General features: G+C 41.5%; 1 protein-coding gene across 1 annotated transcript in view; it reads right to left on the bottom strand.

The window, feature by feature from the left end:
* The window catches only part of DOCK9 (dedicator of cytokinesis 9), a 309,382-nt gene that overhangs the window by 102,907 nt on the left and 187,442 nt on the right, over positions 1-19,033 (bottom strand). The window contains exons 25-33 of the mRNA XM_045009174.1: positions 18,954-19,023; positions 18,718-18,843; positions 18,419-18,490; positions 14,840-14,986; positions 12,782-12,865; positions 11,724-11,835; positions 5,184-5,362; positions 3,734-3,850; positions 2,150-2,270 (exon numbers count right to left, since the gene is read on the bottom strand). Of these exons, the coding sequence (XP_044865109.1) occupies positions 2,150-2,270; positions 3,734-3,850; positions 5,184-5,362; positions 11,724-11,835; positions 12,782-12,865; positions 14,840-14,986; positions 18,419-18,490; positions 18,718-18,843; positions 18,954-19,023 (1,028 nt within the window). The remainder of the gene's footprint in view (positions 1-2,149; positions 2,271-3,733; positions 3,851-5,183; positions 5,363-11,723; positions 11,836-12,781; positions 12,866-14,839; positions 14,987-18,418; positions 18,491-18,717; positions 18,844-18,953; positions 19,024-19,033) is intronic.

The raw sequence follows: 19,033 nt of genomic DNA, 5'->3' as shown, positions 1-19,033 counted from the left end.
TACAGATCTGCTTTTACAGTATCACGGCTACCCCTCTGATACTTCTCTGACTAGATCATACTGAAAAATGCCTCCACTTATATATAGAGGTATACACACACCTGTCTTGTAGAGGCTTTCCTAGTAGGAATAAAAACTTGAATAGCCAGTGAGCAGTTCTCCTCAAGCAGAGTCAGCCAGCTAGCCTCCATGCTGTCAAGTGCAGAGTTTTTGGGTCTGGGTCCAGTACTAGGCTGTGATTTTAAGAAAGGATATTTGGAAGGATGGGGAACTAAAGATGGACAAATTGAAAGGTGAATTAGATCGGGAAACCAAAATTGATGGGCCCAAGTAGAAGCTTGTCCTGAGCCTTGTCCTGACAAACTTTCCTGAGTACTCTGAGGATTAACAGGATGAGGAGAAATGAGAAAGGCATACAGCATGTTTTGATCCCACAGAATCAGATTTGCATTTGCAAGGGACTTTGGACTCATTCCTCCTGGTGAACAATATATGGGATATTTCTTATTATATGTGGCAAATACGTCCATTGAGGGAACTCCCTAATCCTGAAACACTGAATTCAGAATAGAGTCTTTTAGCTCCCGTTCATTGGAGATGGAGTCTTTCCTGCTCCAATAATCTGCTAAATTGTCCTGGACACCTGCTTGACAAAATGCAAACAGGTTGATATGACGATTACACCATTCCACAAGAAAATGTATCCCCAATAGAGGGGAAGATCTTGCAACCTTCAAATGTGTATATAATACATTGCTGTCCTATTATCTGTTAGGATCTGAAGAGGGGTGTTCTGGAGCAGAGACAGACATACTTTGCAAGGTAGAAGAATGGCTCTTAAGTCCAATATGTTTAAGTGCAATTCCTCCTGTGGGCCTGAAATGTGCCTAGGTGTGAACTCCATCATTGCTTGGATGCATCCTTTAGAGTAGTTTGATGGAGAAACTGGATGAAAAAACTCACTGGCACACACAAAGATGAGTCCACCCACCAATGAAGAGATGCCAGCACCTTTGGAAGTATCACTACAGGAAGGCATAGTGTGTATCTGACTGGGTAATAAACTGGTCTTAACCACCCCTGAAGGGGGCAAAGGTGCAGTCTTGCATACAAAGTCACAACATCAACACTTCTGGGAGAAGGAATCAGAGCAGATCTGTATTAGATTTCTTTTGTTGAGCAACTGAGATGTTAACAAAGCTAAAATGTATAATAAATATCTTGCAAGCTGGCAGGAGGTGGATCAATACAATTGTTTTCAGGAGCAGCAAACTTTGATAGTCTGGGACCAAGTGAACAGAGAAATTTTTCAATCCCTGAGTTAAGTTAGAAGAAGTATGGTTAAACCACAAAGGATATCTGTAAGAAGAGCCGCTTCAGGAAGACCAAGTTTATATTAGATTGTGGGGAATCTTGAGGTATGATAAGGGAAGCGTCAAGAACAGCTCTAGTTTTCTAATTTAGATTTTTTTTTTTGCCAACAGATTGAAAGAAATACAACTTTAAAAAACTACTAAAACTAACACTAACTAAAAATCTAATACTACTTATGATACATCAGGGAAGCAGATGGACACAGTGTCACTCCATCTCACTGCACCTGGCAGTAAGAAGGAACTGTATGGTGGTTGGGGTTGGTCTGTCCTTTATTACCCCTCTCCCCAGGAAGTGGGACAAGGAGATGCAGGTAGGGTGACCAGACTGCAAATGTGAAAAATCAGGACATGGGGTGGAGGGTAATAGGAACCTATATAAGAAAAAGACCCAAAAATCAGGACTGTCCCTATAAAATCGGGACATCTGGTCACCCTAGATGCAGGGTGCATATGCAGCCTCCAATGGACACTGCTGGCTGAAAGATTCTGCATGGGGCATGTAGAAAAATGATCAAAGTAGTATTTAAGAGATGAATAATTCTAATATAATCAATTTAGCACTTTAGGCATTTCACCCATTACTTTAGTGCATAGTGCATTACTTGACTGGCAGTTCATCTGAGTTTCATCCAAGAAAGGAACTCTCACTTGACTTGAATGATTAAATCTTTTCATAGTAGATGTTTTCAAAATGTGATAACACTAAGACTTAAAGGGTTTTTAGTAAAGAAACAAGAGAAAACGAGTCAGAATTTAAAAAAAAAATGTATTACCAATGCCGGAGATAACACCAAACAGATCTTTGTGGAGGCTGTTATCCAAAGTGTTTCCTGACTTTTGTGGTGTTACTAAAGGATTTGCAGCTGGCATACTAAGTGGTTCATCTTTTGCACTCTGTTTAGAAAAGAAATAAACGAATGATTATAATGTACATTTTGTGACATTTCAAAATTAGTGTGTGCGCATATTACATCTCTCTCTCTCTCTCTATGCAGGAATGCGATATCTGATGTTTTTAACATCAAGGGTGACATCAAAGTATATGCTGCAACCCACTGAAACAAACATGGGATACCTAAGGTTACCTCTAACATGTCAATATGTTTATTTCAATATTGCCCACAATTGGGCATATACTTTTTAGCATGACTTTATTTAGACTTGCTTTACTTCTGTTTACAACATCCAGAAAATTCTCCTTCTGAAAACATATTGTGAACTTCTTTTTTTTGTTTTACTTGGTAATTTTTATGTCATTTGACTGAATTAGATAATAAAAGATTCCATCGACATCAGCTGTCTGCTGAGTACCAACAAAGACTCCTGTCTTTGTCTCCATTTTAAAAACTAAAGCCCCAGTCCTCCTAATATTTAGGTATGTGATTAACTTTATGTAGTTGAGTAGCCCCATTGACTTCAAGCATGTTAAGTACATGTGTTAATGCTAGCAGGATCAGAGTCAATAATAGCAAAAATACAAGCTATTGATATAGTTAGCAGGACAGCTTAAACACTAATGCCCAATTTCTGAATAAAAAAGTAGAGAAGCTAATTTTTTTTGTATTAAAGACTTTGTTGTAAATACTTTTTTTAAAAAGGAAAATGTCTAAATGATCATGATTTGGGGTCATTTTCATGATTTCCATGCTTTCTGTGAAATCGTCATTTATATAGGATCCTAATCATAGTGCATATGCAAAAGAGGGCCTAATTAAGATAGCACAGACAACCATAATTCTGGCATTACCTAATTTCAAAGTCTGACTTTGTAACCTTAATGTTCTTTTAATGTTTCTTTGTGTGAACCTGTAAATAGGCAATTGATTTTTTTTTTTTAAAGAAATGAACATATAGATGCTGCATTTCCTGTGCACCTAAAATTCTAATAAATTTTTATGGAAATTTGGAGTGAGCAAAATACAGGAACATGACCAATACAGTCTATAAAAAGCAAATATTAACATATATAGATAGATATAGATATATGGGCGCACACAAACCAATACCACTTCTTTGTCCTTTGACATAAATGGCACTTTTGTCATTCTGACATAAATGAGGTGGGGACATAGCTTGAGGTCTCTTCTGCTCTTGCTATCCTTGGTGTAATAAGAGTCTCTATGGGGCCATTACAAGCTTATTTTAGATAGAGTAGCCATAAGGCTGGTCTAATTTATACTCCAGACTGAGCTAGCCTGCTGCTGACCCCAGAATATATGAAATACAATAGTGATTTAAGTGCACCTTGGTTGGACCCAAGGATCAGGTCCATAGCATTCAGCATGCCATATGCACATTATTGAATATATTCTGCTAAAAATAACTCTGAATGTCAAATAATAAACAGGCTCACTTACGCTGCTGGAAGGATTAACAGGAAAAGGTGACACGTCCTTGACATTGATTCGTTGGACATTTTCTAGCAGCAGTCCGAACACTGGCAGATACAAAGTGGCTATTCTTGCTTGATGGCTCTGAACAAAGATTCACGGTTCTTGTTAAACAAATAATGAAACCAGAGATTTAAGAAATAAACAAACAACTCCATTAATGGGAATGTTTCTTCTACCATTCTTCCCCAAACTACAGAACCCAATGTTCAGCAATGGGAAAGATATGCTAAATCAGGGTCTAGGACAGAGGTCCCCAAACTGTGGGGCACACACCCAAGGGGGGCGTGGAGGAACTTCTGGGGGCCATGGCATGGCCTGGGCCAGTCCCCATGGGGGGCAAGGAAGGGGTGCCACCCAGCTCCTCCCTGTCCCCAGTTCTGCTCCAGTCCCGCCCCCATCCATGTCACTGGCTCCTGGCCTTGGCCCTGTCCTCAGCCTCAGTGCGCTCCAATCTGGGTCCTACTCCTGCTCCTACCCCCAGCCTTGCCTGCTGCTCCATTCCAGGGCTGGGGCTGAGGCTGGGGACGGGGCTAGGAGCAGAGGAACTCTTGGCTGCAGGCCTGGCTGCTGGCCCCCACCGCAGCCTCGCTAGAGTTCTGCTCCCATCCCTGCCCTCAGCCGTGGCCCTGCTCCTATCCCCAGCCCCCTGTCCACAACCCTCAAAAGTTTGGGGACCGCTGGTCTAGAACATGTATTCATTAGTATACAGATATACAATGCTGACCACTAAATATTTATTATTCAACAATGAATGCTGTACTTAAAATTTATAGGTCAAGGAATTTGTTTCCTTACTATTTCAACATGCCACTGGAGAACAAAATGATACATACTTGAAACTAAATACACGGGAAGGGTCAAACTAAAACTATGCAAAGTTAAGAAGTCCATCAGAACTGCAATTACAAAATCATGGAGGCTTCACTGCAACACAAGGCCCTCAAAATTTAGAAAAACCAGGAAACTCCAAAGTCATAATATTTACTACAACTGGCAATTCCATTTATATTAACTAGTTGTCCTTCTAATAGATCATGGAAGGACTAGCCAAAATTAGTTGAATATTAATAATGGTTAATAATCATTACAAATAAGTAAGTTAAAAAGCAATTATTTTGAGTAAATAAGAAAATTTGACTACATTTGTCTGCATTATAATTTGTTTAAATGTAACATGCAGTTCTTTTAATAAGTATATTTTTTCATAGTTAAAAAATGAAAACACAAATCAGTTTTCCGAACCCTATGTTTATATCAATATATCAGCTATATACTAACTTTATCACTGTAGATACACTTATTTTCTGTTGATACTTCATATGCAAATTAACAGTATTTTCCCATCCATAAAACCTGAAAATGTACATACATAAACTTTTTAACTTCCTAATTGTTGAAGTAGCAGTAAACTTACCCTGGAAGCATATCTGTCATCAAAAGAATGCTTTATCATCAAATTCTTGAGCACACTAATTGCAATCTGCCGGATGTCTCTGAATTCTTGTAACGCATTTCCCACCTCCCGTAGGAGCAGTCCCACTAAGAAGTGATTCTTGCAAAACTCATCTGTTAATGAATAGTCGAGCTGGAGATCTGAAAGTAGAGTATAAGCTGTAGTTTAGGAAGGGTACAATTAATATTAATTTGCCAATTAACATAAGCATGGCCTTCCCCCTTTGTTCATGCTTAGTTGCAAAAACAGTTTAGACATGGCTTGTTCAAAAACCCACTTAGCCTCAAAACTGTATGGTTTTGTCAGGCAGACATTTGTCATATATACTACGTGTTCATGCAACACGTAGACATTAGACAGTTAGTGAAATACAAAACAACCATAGCTTTAAGTATAATTTTATGAAAACTAGTAACAATGAATATTAAGAGTAAAAAATGGTTACCTACCTTTTCATAACTATTGTTCTTCGAGATGTGTTGCTCATGTCCATTCTAAGTAGGTGCGTGCGCACCGCGTGCACAGTCGTTGGAAGCTTTTTCCCCTAGTGGTACCTGTCGGGTTGGCTGAAGAGCCTCCTGGAGTCGTGCCTTCATGGTGGTGTATATAGGCCCCTGACGACCCGCCACCTCCTCAGATCCTTCTTACTGAAGTACTCCTACAGAGGGGTAGGCGGGTGAGGCTTGGAATGGACATGAGCAACACATCTTGAAAAACAAGTTACGAGAAGGTAGGTAACTGTTTTTTCTTCTTGAGTGCTTGCTCATGTTGATTCCAAGTACATGATTCCCAAGCATTTCCCTTGAGGTAGGGTCAAAGTTCATGGATTTGTTGATTGGAGCACCGCTCTGCCAAAAGCTGCATTGTCCTTGGCCTGCTGAGTGATGGCATAATGCGAGGTGAACGTGTGGATTGATGACCAAGTTGTGGCCCTGCAAATCTCCTGAATAGTGACCTTCACCAGACATGCGGCAGAGGTGTGCTCGTCCTCATGGAATGTGCAAGTCAGAGCCGGGGCTGGCACCTTTGCCAAGTCATAGCAAGTTCGAATGCAGGATGTGATCCATGATGAAATTCTCTGGGATGAGACAGGGAGGCCCTTCATCCTATCTGCTATTGCAATAAAGAGCTGGCTTAATTTGTGAAAAAGCCAATGCCCACCTAACATCTAGGGAGTGGAGATTTTGCTCCCGGCTCTTGGCATGTGGCTTACAGTAGAACACTAGAAGGAAAATGTCTTGGCTTGTGTGAAAATGAATATCACTTTTGGAAGAAAGGCTGCATGAGGCCATAACTGGACCTTGTCCTTATCGAATACCATGTATGGAGGTACAGATGTCAAGGTCTTGAGCTCAGACATTCTCCTGGTCACAGTTATAGCAATCAGGAATGCCACCTTCCATGAGAGGTAGAGGAACGAGCAACTTGCTAAGGGCTCAAAGAGGGTCCCCATCAGCCTGGAGAGCACTGTCCCTTGAGAAAGCAGCCCAGCATCAGGCTAGCAAAGACTGATCGGCCGTCAATCCCAGGATGGAATGCCAAGATGATTGCCAAGTGAGCCTTTAAGGACGACACCACCAGACCTAACTACTTCAGGTGCAACAGGTAGTCCAGAATGAAGGATATTGATGCCTGCATCAGCGACTGTACTGACCACATCGAAAATCTCTTCCATTTGACTAAGTAAGTAGCTCTAGTGATGGCTTCTGGCTACCAAGGAGGACCTCTCTGACAGGCTCTGAGCGTGCCAACTCCATGGGGTTTAGCCATGAAGCTTCCACGTTGTGAGGTGGAGAGATCTGAGGTTGGGATTCTGGAGGCGGCTGTGATCCTGAGTGATTAGGTCCAGCACCAATGGCAGGGTGATCGGAGTGGCTACTGACAGTTCCAGAAGTGTTGTATACCAAGGTTGGCGGGCCCAAGCTGGCGCTGTTAGAATGACTGACATTCTGTCCCTTCTGGCCTTGAGCTGGACCTTGTGAATGAGTGGTAAAAGTGGGAATGCATAAAACAGATGGTCCCTCCAGGGGAGGAGAAATGAATCCGCGATCGAGCCCAGGTTGTGATTTTGGAAGGAGCAAAATTGCTGACACTTCCTGTTGAGTCTCATCATGAATAGGTCTATTTGGGGAACTCCTCACTGCTGGAAGATGCTGTTGATCAGTGGTTCTTAAACTTTTGTACTGGTGACCTCTTTCACACACCAAGCCTCTGAGTGCGACCCCTCCCTTATAAATTAAAAACACTTTTTTATATATTTAACACCATTATAAATGCTGGAGGCAAAGCGAGGTTTCGGGTGGAGGCTGACAGCTCGCGACTCCCCAGGTAATAAGCTTGCGACCCCCTGAGGGGTCCTGACCCCCAGTTTGAGAACCCCTGCTGTTGATGATGTCTGGGCAAATGGACCACTTGTGACTGTGGAAAGGTCTGCTTAGATGGTCCGCCAGCTTGTTCTGGGACCTCGGAAGATTAAGAAGTCTCTAGGTGTATTGAATGGGCTATGCAGAAGTCCCAGAGCTTGAGGGCTTCCTAGCATAGGAAAGAAGAGCGTGCTCCACCCTGTCTGTTTATATAAAACATCGCCGTTGTATTGTCTGTCATGACTGATATACACCTGTCTTCCAGATGGGTTTGGAAGGTTTGGGAGGCTAGGCAGGGGTGAAAGTAACTTAAAGGACTTGCCGGTACTCCAGAGTCCTGCAGAGGGGGAGGGGCCTCAACCGGAAGAGGCGTGGCCTCTATCAGAAGAGGTGGGGCCTTTAAATCAGGATTTAAAGGGCTCGGGGATTCAGCTGAAGCTAGGAGCCAGGCCCTTTAAATGACCCCCGGAGATACCAGCTGCAGAGGCGGCTGGGAGCCCTGGGGTTTGGGCAGGGGTGAAAGTAATTTACATTTCTTACCCATATGGTCCAATCGCAAGCAACCCACCTCTCCTACGTACTTCATGGATCCCTCCCATTGCAAGACATAGATAGAGAAAATAAAGCTACTATTACTACTACCAGTACTGTCTGTAATAAAACTTTACTATTGGAATAAGCCTGAAAAAGTTAAAACTCACTGTCACATTTTTCTCCGTGTCTTCCCTCCTCCTCCAGCCAGGCTGCGGACACTAGGCTCCATGCTTTCTCCCTGCCTGGCACTGAGCAGCAACTGCAGGGGCTTCCCTCTAGCTTGCAGCAGGGAGCAGGGAGACTGGCTGAGGGAGGGAGAAGCCTGCCTCCTGCATAAGAACAGTTTAAACTCAGCTGTTCCCTGCGCGGTTCAGTAACATTTCAAAGAGGATCTGCAAGCAGTTTGGACATCACAATCATGATCCTCTGCTGGGGAGGGAAATGGGATAGATTTGAACTTGGAAATGGTTCCTGATTTTGATTGTGTTTTTTGTGTATAGTAGATCCCCTCATCCCGGGGGCTGAAAAGAACTGCCCCTGCCATGGTCACACACACCCTCCCCACCCCAACAACAACTGGGAGTGAAATTAACAAGGATACCAGAAACGGCTTCTAACCCTGGGGGCTGAACTGCGCAGGGAACAATTGAGTTTAAACTGTTCTTATGCAGGCAGCAGCAGCAGGCATCTCAGCCAGTGTCTCTACTGCAAGCTAGAGCCTAGAGGAGAACCCTTGCAGTGGGGAGGGGGGGAGGAATGCAGAGCCTTGTCTGCAGCCTGGCTGGAGGAGGGGGAGGGAGGAGACGAGAAACCAATGTGACAGTGACTTTTCCCCTTCCACCTGCTTTTATTAGCTCTGGATTTAAGCGGTGGAGCCAAATGCTTGTATTTGTTGTGTATATTAGTATTGGAGACAAGATCCCCTCATCCAGGGGCCAGACAAGGACTGCCCCTGCCATGGTCAAACACACCCTCCCCACTCCCCACAGCTACTGTGAGTGAAATTAACAAGGATGCCAGAAACCACTCCTAACCCCAAGGGCTGAACCACTCAGGGAACAGCTGAGTTTAAACTATTCTTATGCAGTGGGCAGGCTTCTCCCTCCCTTAGCCAGTCTCCTTTTCTTACTGGTCCTCCATACCTGCCCGTACCCGCTTACTTTCACCTCTGAGGCCAGGCAAACCGCTCTCAGCTCCCTCACATTGATGTGAAGCAAAAGCACCACCTGGGACCAGAGGCCTTGAGTTCTGAGATCCTGGAGATGTGCTCCCCATCCTGACGCTGATGCGTCCGTGACTAGAGACAGCACAGGTAAGGGCCTGGAGAAGGGGACTGCTGTACATGCTGTTTGGGGATTGAGCCACCATAGTGGGGACTCAATAACCTGGGGAGGAAGCAAAACTATCTTTTCCAAGTTGTCTCTGTTTGGTCTGTATACTGATGCCAACCATGCCTGCAGAGGTCTGAGTTGCAGCCATGCATGTTGCATCACATATGTGCATGTGGCCACGTGACCAAGCAACTTCAAGCAGTTCTGTGCCGTTGTGGCTGGTAAACCTTTGAAGCTGTCTATGATGGAGCAAATGGCTCGGAAGTGAGACTTCGGTAGGAACATCCTGGCTTGAGTGGAGTCTAGGACTGCTCCTATAAACTCTATCCTCTAGGTAAGGGTTAGAGTCGACTTGGGCACATTCAACAACAGACCAGGTCCACTGAAAACGTCATCCGTATCAGATGTACAGGCACTTCTACCTGCGCCCTGGAGCGGCCCTTGACCAGCCAGTCGTCAAGATATGGGAACACCTGCACCTGCTATTTCCTCAGGAACGCGGCAATGACTGCCACGCACTTGGTAAATATGCCAGAAGGGGGGCGCCGACAGGCTGAAGGGGAGGGCTGTAAACTGATAATGAGTGTGGTTCACCACGAAGCAGAGGAATCGTCTGTGGGCCAGGACTATCGATATATGAAAGTATGTGTCCTTCAAGTCAAGGGTGGCGCACCAGTCATAAGAACATAACAATGACTATACTGGGTCAGACAGAAAGTCCATCTAGCTAAGTAGCCAGTCTTCCTAAACTGGCCAATGCCAGCTGCCCCAGAGGGAATGAACAGAACAGGTAATCATAAAATAATCCATCCCCTGTTGCCCATTCCCAGCTTCTGGCAAACAGAGGCTAGGGACATCATCCTTGCTTATTCTGGCTAATAGCCATTGATGGACCTATCCATGAACTTACCTAGTTTTTTTTTGAACCCGGTTATAATCTTGGCCTTCACAACATCCTCTGGCAAGGAGTTCCACAGGTTGACTGTGCATTGTGTGAAAAAATACTTCCTTTTGTTTGTTTTAAACCTGCTGCCTATTAATTTCATTTGGTGACCCCTAGTTCTTGTGTTATGAGAAGGAGTAAATAACACTTCTTTATTTACTTTCTCCACACCAGTCATGATTTTATAGACCTCGATCATATCCCCCCTTAGTTGTCTCTTTCCCAAGCCGAAAAGTCCCAGCTTTGTTAATCTCTCCTCAAATGGAAGCTGTTTCATACCCCCTATTCATTTTTGTTGCCTTTTCTGAACCTTTTCCACACAGTATTCAAGATGTGGGCGTACCATGGATTTATATAGAGGTAATATGATATTTTCTATCTTATTATCTATCCCTTTCTTAATGATTCCCAACATTCTATTAGCTTTTTTGACTGCTGCTGCACATTGAGTGGATGTTTTCAGAGAACCATCCACAATGATTCCAAGATCTGTTTCTTGAGTGGTAACAGCTAATTTAGACCCCATCAATTTATATGTATATTAGTTTATATGTATAGTTGGGATTATGTTTTCCAATGTACATTACTTTGCATTGTTTTCCCCGGATCTAGGGAGGGAATGATAGTGGCCAAAGATACCATGCGAAACTTCAGCTTCTTCATGAATCTGTTGAGATTTCGCACGTCAAGAATGGATCTGAGACCCCCTTTGGCTTTCATGATTAGGAAGTATCAGGAATAGAATCTCTTTCCTCTTAGCTCCTAAGGAACCTTCTCTACTACTTCTATGCATAGGAGTAACTGCACCTCCTGTAAAACAAAAGCTGCTGGTGAGAGGGGTCCCTGAAGAGGGACAGGGAAAGGAGGAACAGAATTGGAGAGAATATCCCACTTCTAACGTGAGCAGCACCCAGCGGTCTGAGGTTATCTGGGCCCGCACACAATAGAAATGGGAAAGATGGTTCAGGAAGCAGGGAGAAGGATCTGGGCTCTGGACTGGTGTGTCACCACCCTGACGCACCTTCAAAAGGCCTGCTTGGAGCTGGAGGATTGCCTTGCTGAGCTCTGGCCCTGTCAAAAACAGTCCTAAGCCCTCAAAGGGCAAGTCCTGGATGGTCTGCTGGACCTCTGGGGGGAGGCCTGATGCTTGTAGCCATGATGACCTTCTCATGCCAATGGCAGAGGACATGGTGCAAATAGGCGAGTCCGCCACATGCAGGGAAGCCTGCAAGATGGTTCTTGCCACCTTGACTTGTTCCACGACCGCTACGAACTCCAACCTGTCCTTTTTAAAATTTTAACATTTATATAGTTAAAAATGTGGATTTACCTTGATATCTCTGAATTCTGCCTTTTCCAAATGGCATAGGTAGATTCAAAGGGATGTAGTGTTCATGGTTACACACCACTCGAAGAAATTCAAATTTGAATTCAAAAAGGGTCTGCAAAAATATTTCAGATGTAAATTATACAATTTAATAATTTAGTGATTTTCTGGTAGCATAGCTAAAAAGGAAACAGATTTCTTAACACTAGTGATTTCTCTCTCCTTTACAAATCTACAATCCTAGGGACTATATGCGTCATGCCATGCAGACCCAGGAGAGCTCTTTAGCACAATACAGCATTTGAAAGCCAGGTCGAATTCTGTGTTACATTTCTTACTTTTATCAAGTCTATAATGGGGAGGGATAGCTCAGTGGTTTGAGCATTGGCCTGCTAAACCCAGGGTTGTGAATTCAAACCTTGAGGGGGCCACTTAGAGATCTGGGGCAAAAATTGGTCCTGCTAGTGAAGGCAGGGGGCTGGACTTAATGACCTTTCAAAGTCCCTTCCAGTTCTAGGAGATTGGTATATCTCCAATTATTAAATTAAATTATTAAATTAAAATATGTAGCATGGCATGCAAGATTTGAGAGTTGTTTGAGATCCTGGAGGAGATCATATGCACCCCTTTAAAAAAAAGAGAGTGCCTGGATTGCATGGCACATGCAGTTAGAAGGGTCATAGATTTGTAGGAACATCTTAGATATCAGAGGGCTCGCTTTCCATTATTGTCAGTTTGTTCCTTGAGACTTTCATTGTCTTGCATAAAGTGCTCATTGATGTTGTTTCATCCATTTTCCAGCTAGGGATGCTAAAGAATTGTACCAGTCACACACTTCCTCTTTGAAGATGTCACAGCCAATCCCACTATTCTGAGAGGCAAAAATACCAAAGGTGTCTTGAAAGCAAAAAGTAACACACCGACTACACAGGAATGGGAGACTAATCTGAAAATATGCCTGAATGTAACTGAAGAACATTCTGGGATCTCAACACATAATTTGTTACATAGGTGTACCAAAAAGAGAAACACATGTTTAAGTTATTAAAGGAGTGGAGTACCTTTGGATCCCCTGGAGCAAAGCAGCTGATGTAGTTATTGATTTGCTTGAACACAAAACCCCTGTCCATAAAGGTGAAACATCTCTGAAAAAGATAATATATAAACCATTCTAAAGCAGTTCCAGATGCAGTGTTCAGTAAATTAGGTATCCATGTTTTAAAAGTTTATCTTCCAAGAATATTTTAACTTATAATTTAGTTTGAATATAAATGCTATTAAAAGCAAGCATTGTACAGTACAGTTACTTCATTTTAAAAGGAAAATTTTATAGAGCAACCGTTGATACTCAAAAAATGAAAAACACAATCAGTCCAGGTTTTGAAATGTTGCCCATACAGTAGACTTAGGAAAAGCTTTTAACTATAGAATTACCCTTTTCACACTAAAATGTGTAAAATTGTTACTTAAATGAACAAAATAATCTTTTTTTTTTTTTTTTTTACAGTAATGAATCATAAGCTCTGTGGATAGGGTCCAACGTTTTCGTGTATGTTTGTGTAGTGCCTAGAATGGTAAATTAAATAAATTATATAAAATCTCTATGCACTTATTTGGTCCCCACCACTGTAGTATGTGAAGGACTCTATCTGTTCTCCACCTCCTCCAAACCAAACCTGAGGTTATGTCTGATTTTGAAGACCCTTTGAAAATGATTCAAAAATATTTAAAATTTCCTTTTCCAAAGTTAAAAAAAAAAGAGAGAGAGACCACAAATGAGATTCCTACCAATTGTGACCGAACACATAACAGAACAATGATAAAATAGACACAATGGATGTTTTTTAATATAGTAAAATCATACTTAAACAAGTTAGGATTCAAACAATACCGAGGGAGAAAGACCTTTTGAATCACATACAAGTGAATCCCATGCAGCTAAGGACAATCTAACCAGATAAAAGGGTAGGTGTATAGAGCTTTATGGAAGCTCATCCACACTTTTTTAGTGCTCATAGTTTTAAGGTAACAATCTTAGTTACCACTGATGATATTCCCATAAAATTAATGGAACGCTGTTCTTACTAAAATAACCCCAAATTGAAGTAAATTGTGAGTAAGAAAGGGATTCCAAAGAGAACAAAGGCTCTTTTCAAATAAACACGATATTGACCTCAGCAGCATTAGTTTTGTCTGTCTTTTTTGTTTTGTTTTTTTTGTGAGAGCTTACTCACTGAAAAAAAGAAAAAGCTTTTGGGATCCTGACTACATAGTGCAAATGCAGGCGCATTACTCCCAGTGCATAAAGTTAAGCTTATGCTTAAATCTTTGTAGGATTGGGGAAATAATTGGATGGCACAACCATGAAGGAATACAAATCATAATAAGCAAGGAAGTATGCAACTGCTAGCACAAAACTAAAACCTGCATTTTTTATAATATATTCTACACACTGTTTTGCTTAGACAATCTTATTTCTAATTGCAATGAGTATTTAACCTGTTCTTTTATACATCTCTATTTGCACATACAAAAGCATGCTTAAAATGCCTGTGACGGAGTGCAGGGCAGGGGTGAAAGTAACTTAAAGGACATACTGGTGCTCTGGAGTCCTGAGGAGGGGGTGGGGCCTTATCCGGAAGAGGTGTGGCCTCTGCCAGAAGAGGTGGGGCCTTTAAATCCCCAGGCCTTTAAAAATCAGCCAATTAGCCCATTAGTCCAAAACTGATAAAGAGGCAGGAAGGAAGTACCAAGTGGAGAGAGGGGGGACTAGCACTAGTTGAACTCAGTTACATGGAGGCCTCAGGGGAGGGAGACCTCTGTTCTCCTCAGGTTCTGCGTAGAGTGCCAAAATGGCACAATGGTGCTGTAAATAGATGGTTGCATGGGGATTGTTGTGGAAATGGTGGATGGAACTTAAAATAAAAGGGCTAGGTGAAGGCACATCCACTGGAGTCCATGCAGTTTCTGAGAGGAAGAAGGTGGGAGAAGAGCCATGCCCCATTACAATGCCTTATACCATAAATGCTGCTCTGTGAGACCTCGCTAAGTGAAAATCCAAGAAAAATAAAATTACTGAAAATAATAAGCCTAGAGCTTATATTATTGTGGGTACCTACCTTTATAAAGACAGCAAGACTATGATTTGCATTTTTTGAAGCCTCTGGATTGTCTCTGTACTTCTGAGTGATGTGTGGCATTAGCATATTAACAAATGTTTCTACTGCATGGTGAAAAGAAGCAGGAAATCTCTGGTTTCGTAACAACTGGAAGAATAATTTAAAATACACATTTAGAATTTTAAATTTCCAAAGTAACCTTGCATATGGCAGACAAGGTAAAGCTATTTCTCAAGTTCATTTAGGAAAGAAGAAAAGGGAGAAAACAACAGCTAAAATTAAAATGATGAAATACTCTGGTTCTGATGAAAAAAATCGAAGTTATGAAAAATTCAGAAGCTTTTTGTGAACTTTTCTAGACTATGAAAAAGGCCAATTTTGGCTGAGAAAAGTTTTGAATGAAGAATTTTAACCAGCTCCAGTTTCTATCTGCAGAATTATTTAGAACCCAATGTAGAAAGCAATTTTCTTTTAAGATAACAAAGCATGTATATGTAAGTATGGAACTTGAAATCATTAGGTGTTTCATCATGGAAGCATATTGAAATTGCTTTCATGGCAAAATCTAAAACAGATTTCCAATTTTAAAGGCAAAGTTAAGGGCAGTAATCTAGAAATCAGTTATTCTAATTCTTACTTAAGTTACCTAGCTACACATACCTTAGTTATCTAGTCATTCCCAATAACTCCCTTGACCAAATACATATGTTGCTGTTTTGTCAGCTAGTTGTCTCAGGCGAAAATACGGCTATTGTGAAAAAGAATATCCTCCAATATTGCACCATTTTTTCTATCATCCTTTTCAACTCAGGCCTCACCCATTTGGCTCAACTGTACCTAAGGTGTCATCACTGATCATGCACTCTCCTCCCACATCTTCTATAGCTGTATACCTGGGTTATTTCATCTCCAAAATATTTCTACTTTAATACACTATTGAGACTCTTCCTCTGATGAAATTCTCACCTATGCCTTCATTTTCTCTTGTGTTGATGTTTGCAATGCCTTGCTCTTTGGCTACCTCAGATCTCAACTCTTCAAACTACAGGACACAAAGAAATTTGTTTGTCTTTTTTCATTCTGGGATCCAGTTCAAAACTGCCTTTCTTGCCTTTAAATAGCTTTCCAACCTACCTAACAGACGTTTTCTCTAGAGCCCTCTTTTTAACTAACTTCCTCTTTTTAATAAGCATCTTTTTATCTCTCACGTTTGCTACAATCCTGCCCCTACTACTACGAAAACTTTCTCTGAAGCTTCCTGACATGAGAACATAAGAACACAAGAATGGCCATACTGGGTCAGACCAATGGTTCATCCAGTCTAATATCCTGTTTTCCAACAATGGTCAGTGCCATATGCTTCAGAGCTGATGAAAAGAAAAGGACAATTATCCAGTCCCAGGTTCTGGCAGTCAGATGTTTAGGAACACCCAGAGCATGGGGTTGCGTCCCTGACCATCTTGGCTAATAGCCATGAATGGAGCTATTCTCCACCAACATGTCTTTGAACCCAGTTATACTTTTGGCCTTCACAACATCTCCTAGTAATGAGTTCCACAGGTTGACTGCATTGTGTGAAGAAGTACTTCCGGATGGCTGTTTTAAAACTGTCTATTAATTTTATCGAGTGAATCCTGGTTCTTGTGTCATGTGAAGGAGTAAATATTTTCTTATTCACTTTCTCCACACCTTTCATTATTTTATAGACCTCTATTATATCCCCCCTTAGACATCTTTTTTCTATGCTGAATAGTTCCAGGCTTTTCAATCACTCCTCAGCTCGATGTTGCTCTATACCCCTAATAATTTTTGTTGCCCTTCTCTGTACCTTTTTCCACTTCTAATCTATATTTTTTGAGATGTGGAGACCAGAACTGCATGATTCTTCTAAGTGTTCTACCATCCACATGTGTACCTGGATTGTCTTGATAGTTACTGTATCACTATGGGGCCACAGGGTACAGTTAGTGATTCAAATTTAGGATAATTTGTGTAAGAAGTATCTGAGATACAGCCCCCCTCCTTCCTTCCAAAACAAAAACTTTTATTCAAAATTCACAGATTCTACCTTTTTGTGTGCATTTTGTATGTGTTGTGCATCTGGCTTATAAAATATAAATTGCTTAACTAGACTGGAAGGGGAGGGTGGGCTGAGTGGCTGGGAGAGTACATATTGTGGGGAATAATGGTGGAGGGAGGGAGGCATAACAGTCATCAATCACAAGCTTAAATTTACTGTAACCAGCATGTAATACAACTGTCAAGCTCTCGGGACACAGACCATGTCTAAGATTTCTCTCAATAGCTAATTAGCAACTACACACTTTAAACATTTCAAAACACATCCATTATCCCCATTCTACTGCAACAAACTGTATGAGAGGAGAGGGAGCACTTGGGACTCATGCAGCAAATGCGTGACCTAGCGGGTACAACAGTGGACTGGGACTTGGAAAACCTGGGTTCTATTCCTGGCTCTGCCACTAGCCCGCTAGAGGACTTTAGCCAAGTCACTTCACCTCTTTGTGCCGTACTGTGTACAAGGGGAATAATGATGTTTCCCTCCTTGCGATCTACTGATGAAAAGTGCTTTGTAAGAATTAGGTATTATTAACATTATCTGTTCATAAGAGTGTCTGAAGTGCACATCAATAGGATAATTAAAAATTGCCTAACTCCCACCAACAGCATTTCTTTTTCTGTTCACAAAACCAGAAAATTAAATGGCAAAAAAACTTACTTAATCCAGAGTTAAGTTTGCCTGGCAATAGCTTGTGCCCTTCCAGAACACAGATTCAGAAAAACTTTTGAAAACGAGGAAATACAGAGTTAAGGTATGCATCCACACAACCCTAACTCTGCCCTCTTTGAGTGATGCCCCAACACACCTATAAGACATACTCACACTCTGCCTTTGCCCTGTACAGAACAAGGACTACTTACACTTCCACACTTAGCCTACTCCACAGAAAGAACACATCTGCTAAATTTTACGAGTCCTTCAATCCCTTTTACAACACCTTTACCCTTATGTACACAATGACATCTAAGGGCTTGGCTACACAAGGCAATGCTGAAATGAGGCATACTGGATCTCTCACAGTAGCATGCACCTTTCCTTTGATCACACATGCCGGGGTCAGGGAGAGGGCCTCACACACATCCCCAGAGAGACACGGTCCCTTTGATTGTCTCATATCACAATTACAACTCTTCCAAGCTGCTCTATTTCTCTACCATTCACTACAGCTACACCTAACAGTGAATGCAGCTGGAGTGCATGCACGTAATCATCAGTGGCTCTTACCAGCTTCAGGGAGGCAGAGTTACGGTTGCACAGATGTGTACCTTTAACTCTATTTCCTGGTTTTCACAAATTTGTATTTTGCTGAACTCAGTGTTCTGGAAGGGCACAAACTATTGCCAGGCATCCTTAACTCTGGGTTAACAAAGTGTTTAGCTATTTAATTTAACTCTAGTTAGTGTTCTTATATACAGCAAAAACATGTAATAAAAACTGATGAAGGCGGAAACTGTGCTATAAAAGGCTCTTAATGGTCTAAATATAAGTCTACATACCTTTGTTTTAGCGTTTTCTATCAAATGCTGAGCCATTGATTTTATCAGAACTTCAAAGAAAAACCACGAATACTGAAAAGAAAACCAAATTATTGCATTATATAAAACTGCAAAACTAGTCTACAATTTCCAAACTAAATTAGTCTTTTTACAGCCAACGAAAACCTGGATACAAGTAGCTATTTACAACATCTGCTAGGAAAGAGATGACATATTGTTTCTTAACAGTTCAGTTCTGAGGATTAGGCTCTGCTTTATTAGAAACAAGAAGGAAAAAGTAAAAGTTTTTCAACAAATACCTTAAGTAGCTTGTTGCTTGTAAGAAAGTCAGCAGATGGTTTAAGAATTGTTGTCATGGATTTGGTCAGTTCTTCATGTACAGTCTTATATTCAGAAGCAATATAAGGCTCAGCTTTATAAGCATACTTGCAGGAAAAAGGAAACAGAATGTAACATGGAATTTAAATAAATGCAACTGACTATTTTTTATGTGATTATTTTTAAAAAAGCAAACGAATTGTTTTATTTTGTATACCTTGACGTATGACCTCAAGTAGCTATCCAACCCTTCTTCATGGCACTGCGCAACAATATGTATAATAACCCTAAAAAAAG

Source organism: Mauremys mutica, chromosome 1 (assembly GCF_020497125.1).
Source record: "Mauremys mutica isolate MM-2020 ecotype Southern chromosome 1, ASM2049712v1, whole genome shotgun sequence".
Taxonomy (NCBI): Eukaryota; Metazoa; Chordata; order Testudines; family Geoemydidae; genus Mauremys; species Mauremys mutica.
This window is presented reverse-complemented; position numbering and strand designations above follow the sequence as displayed.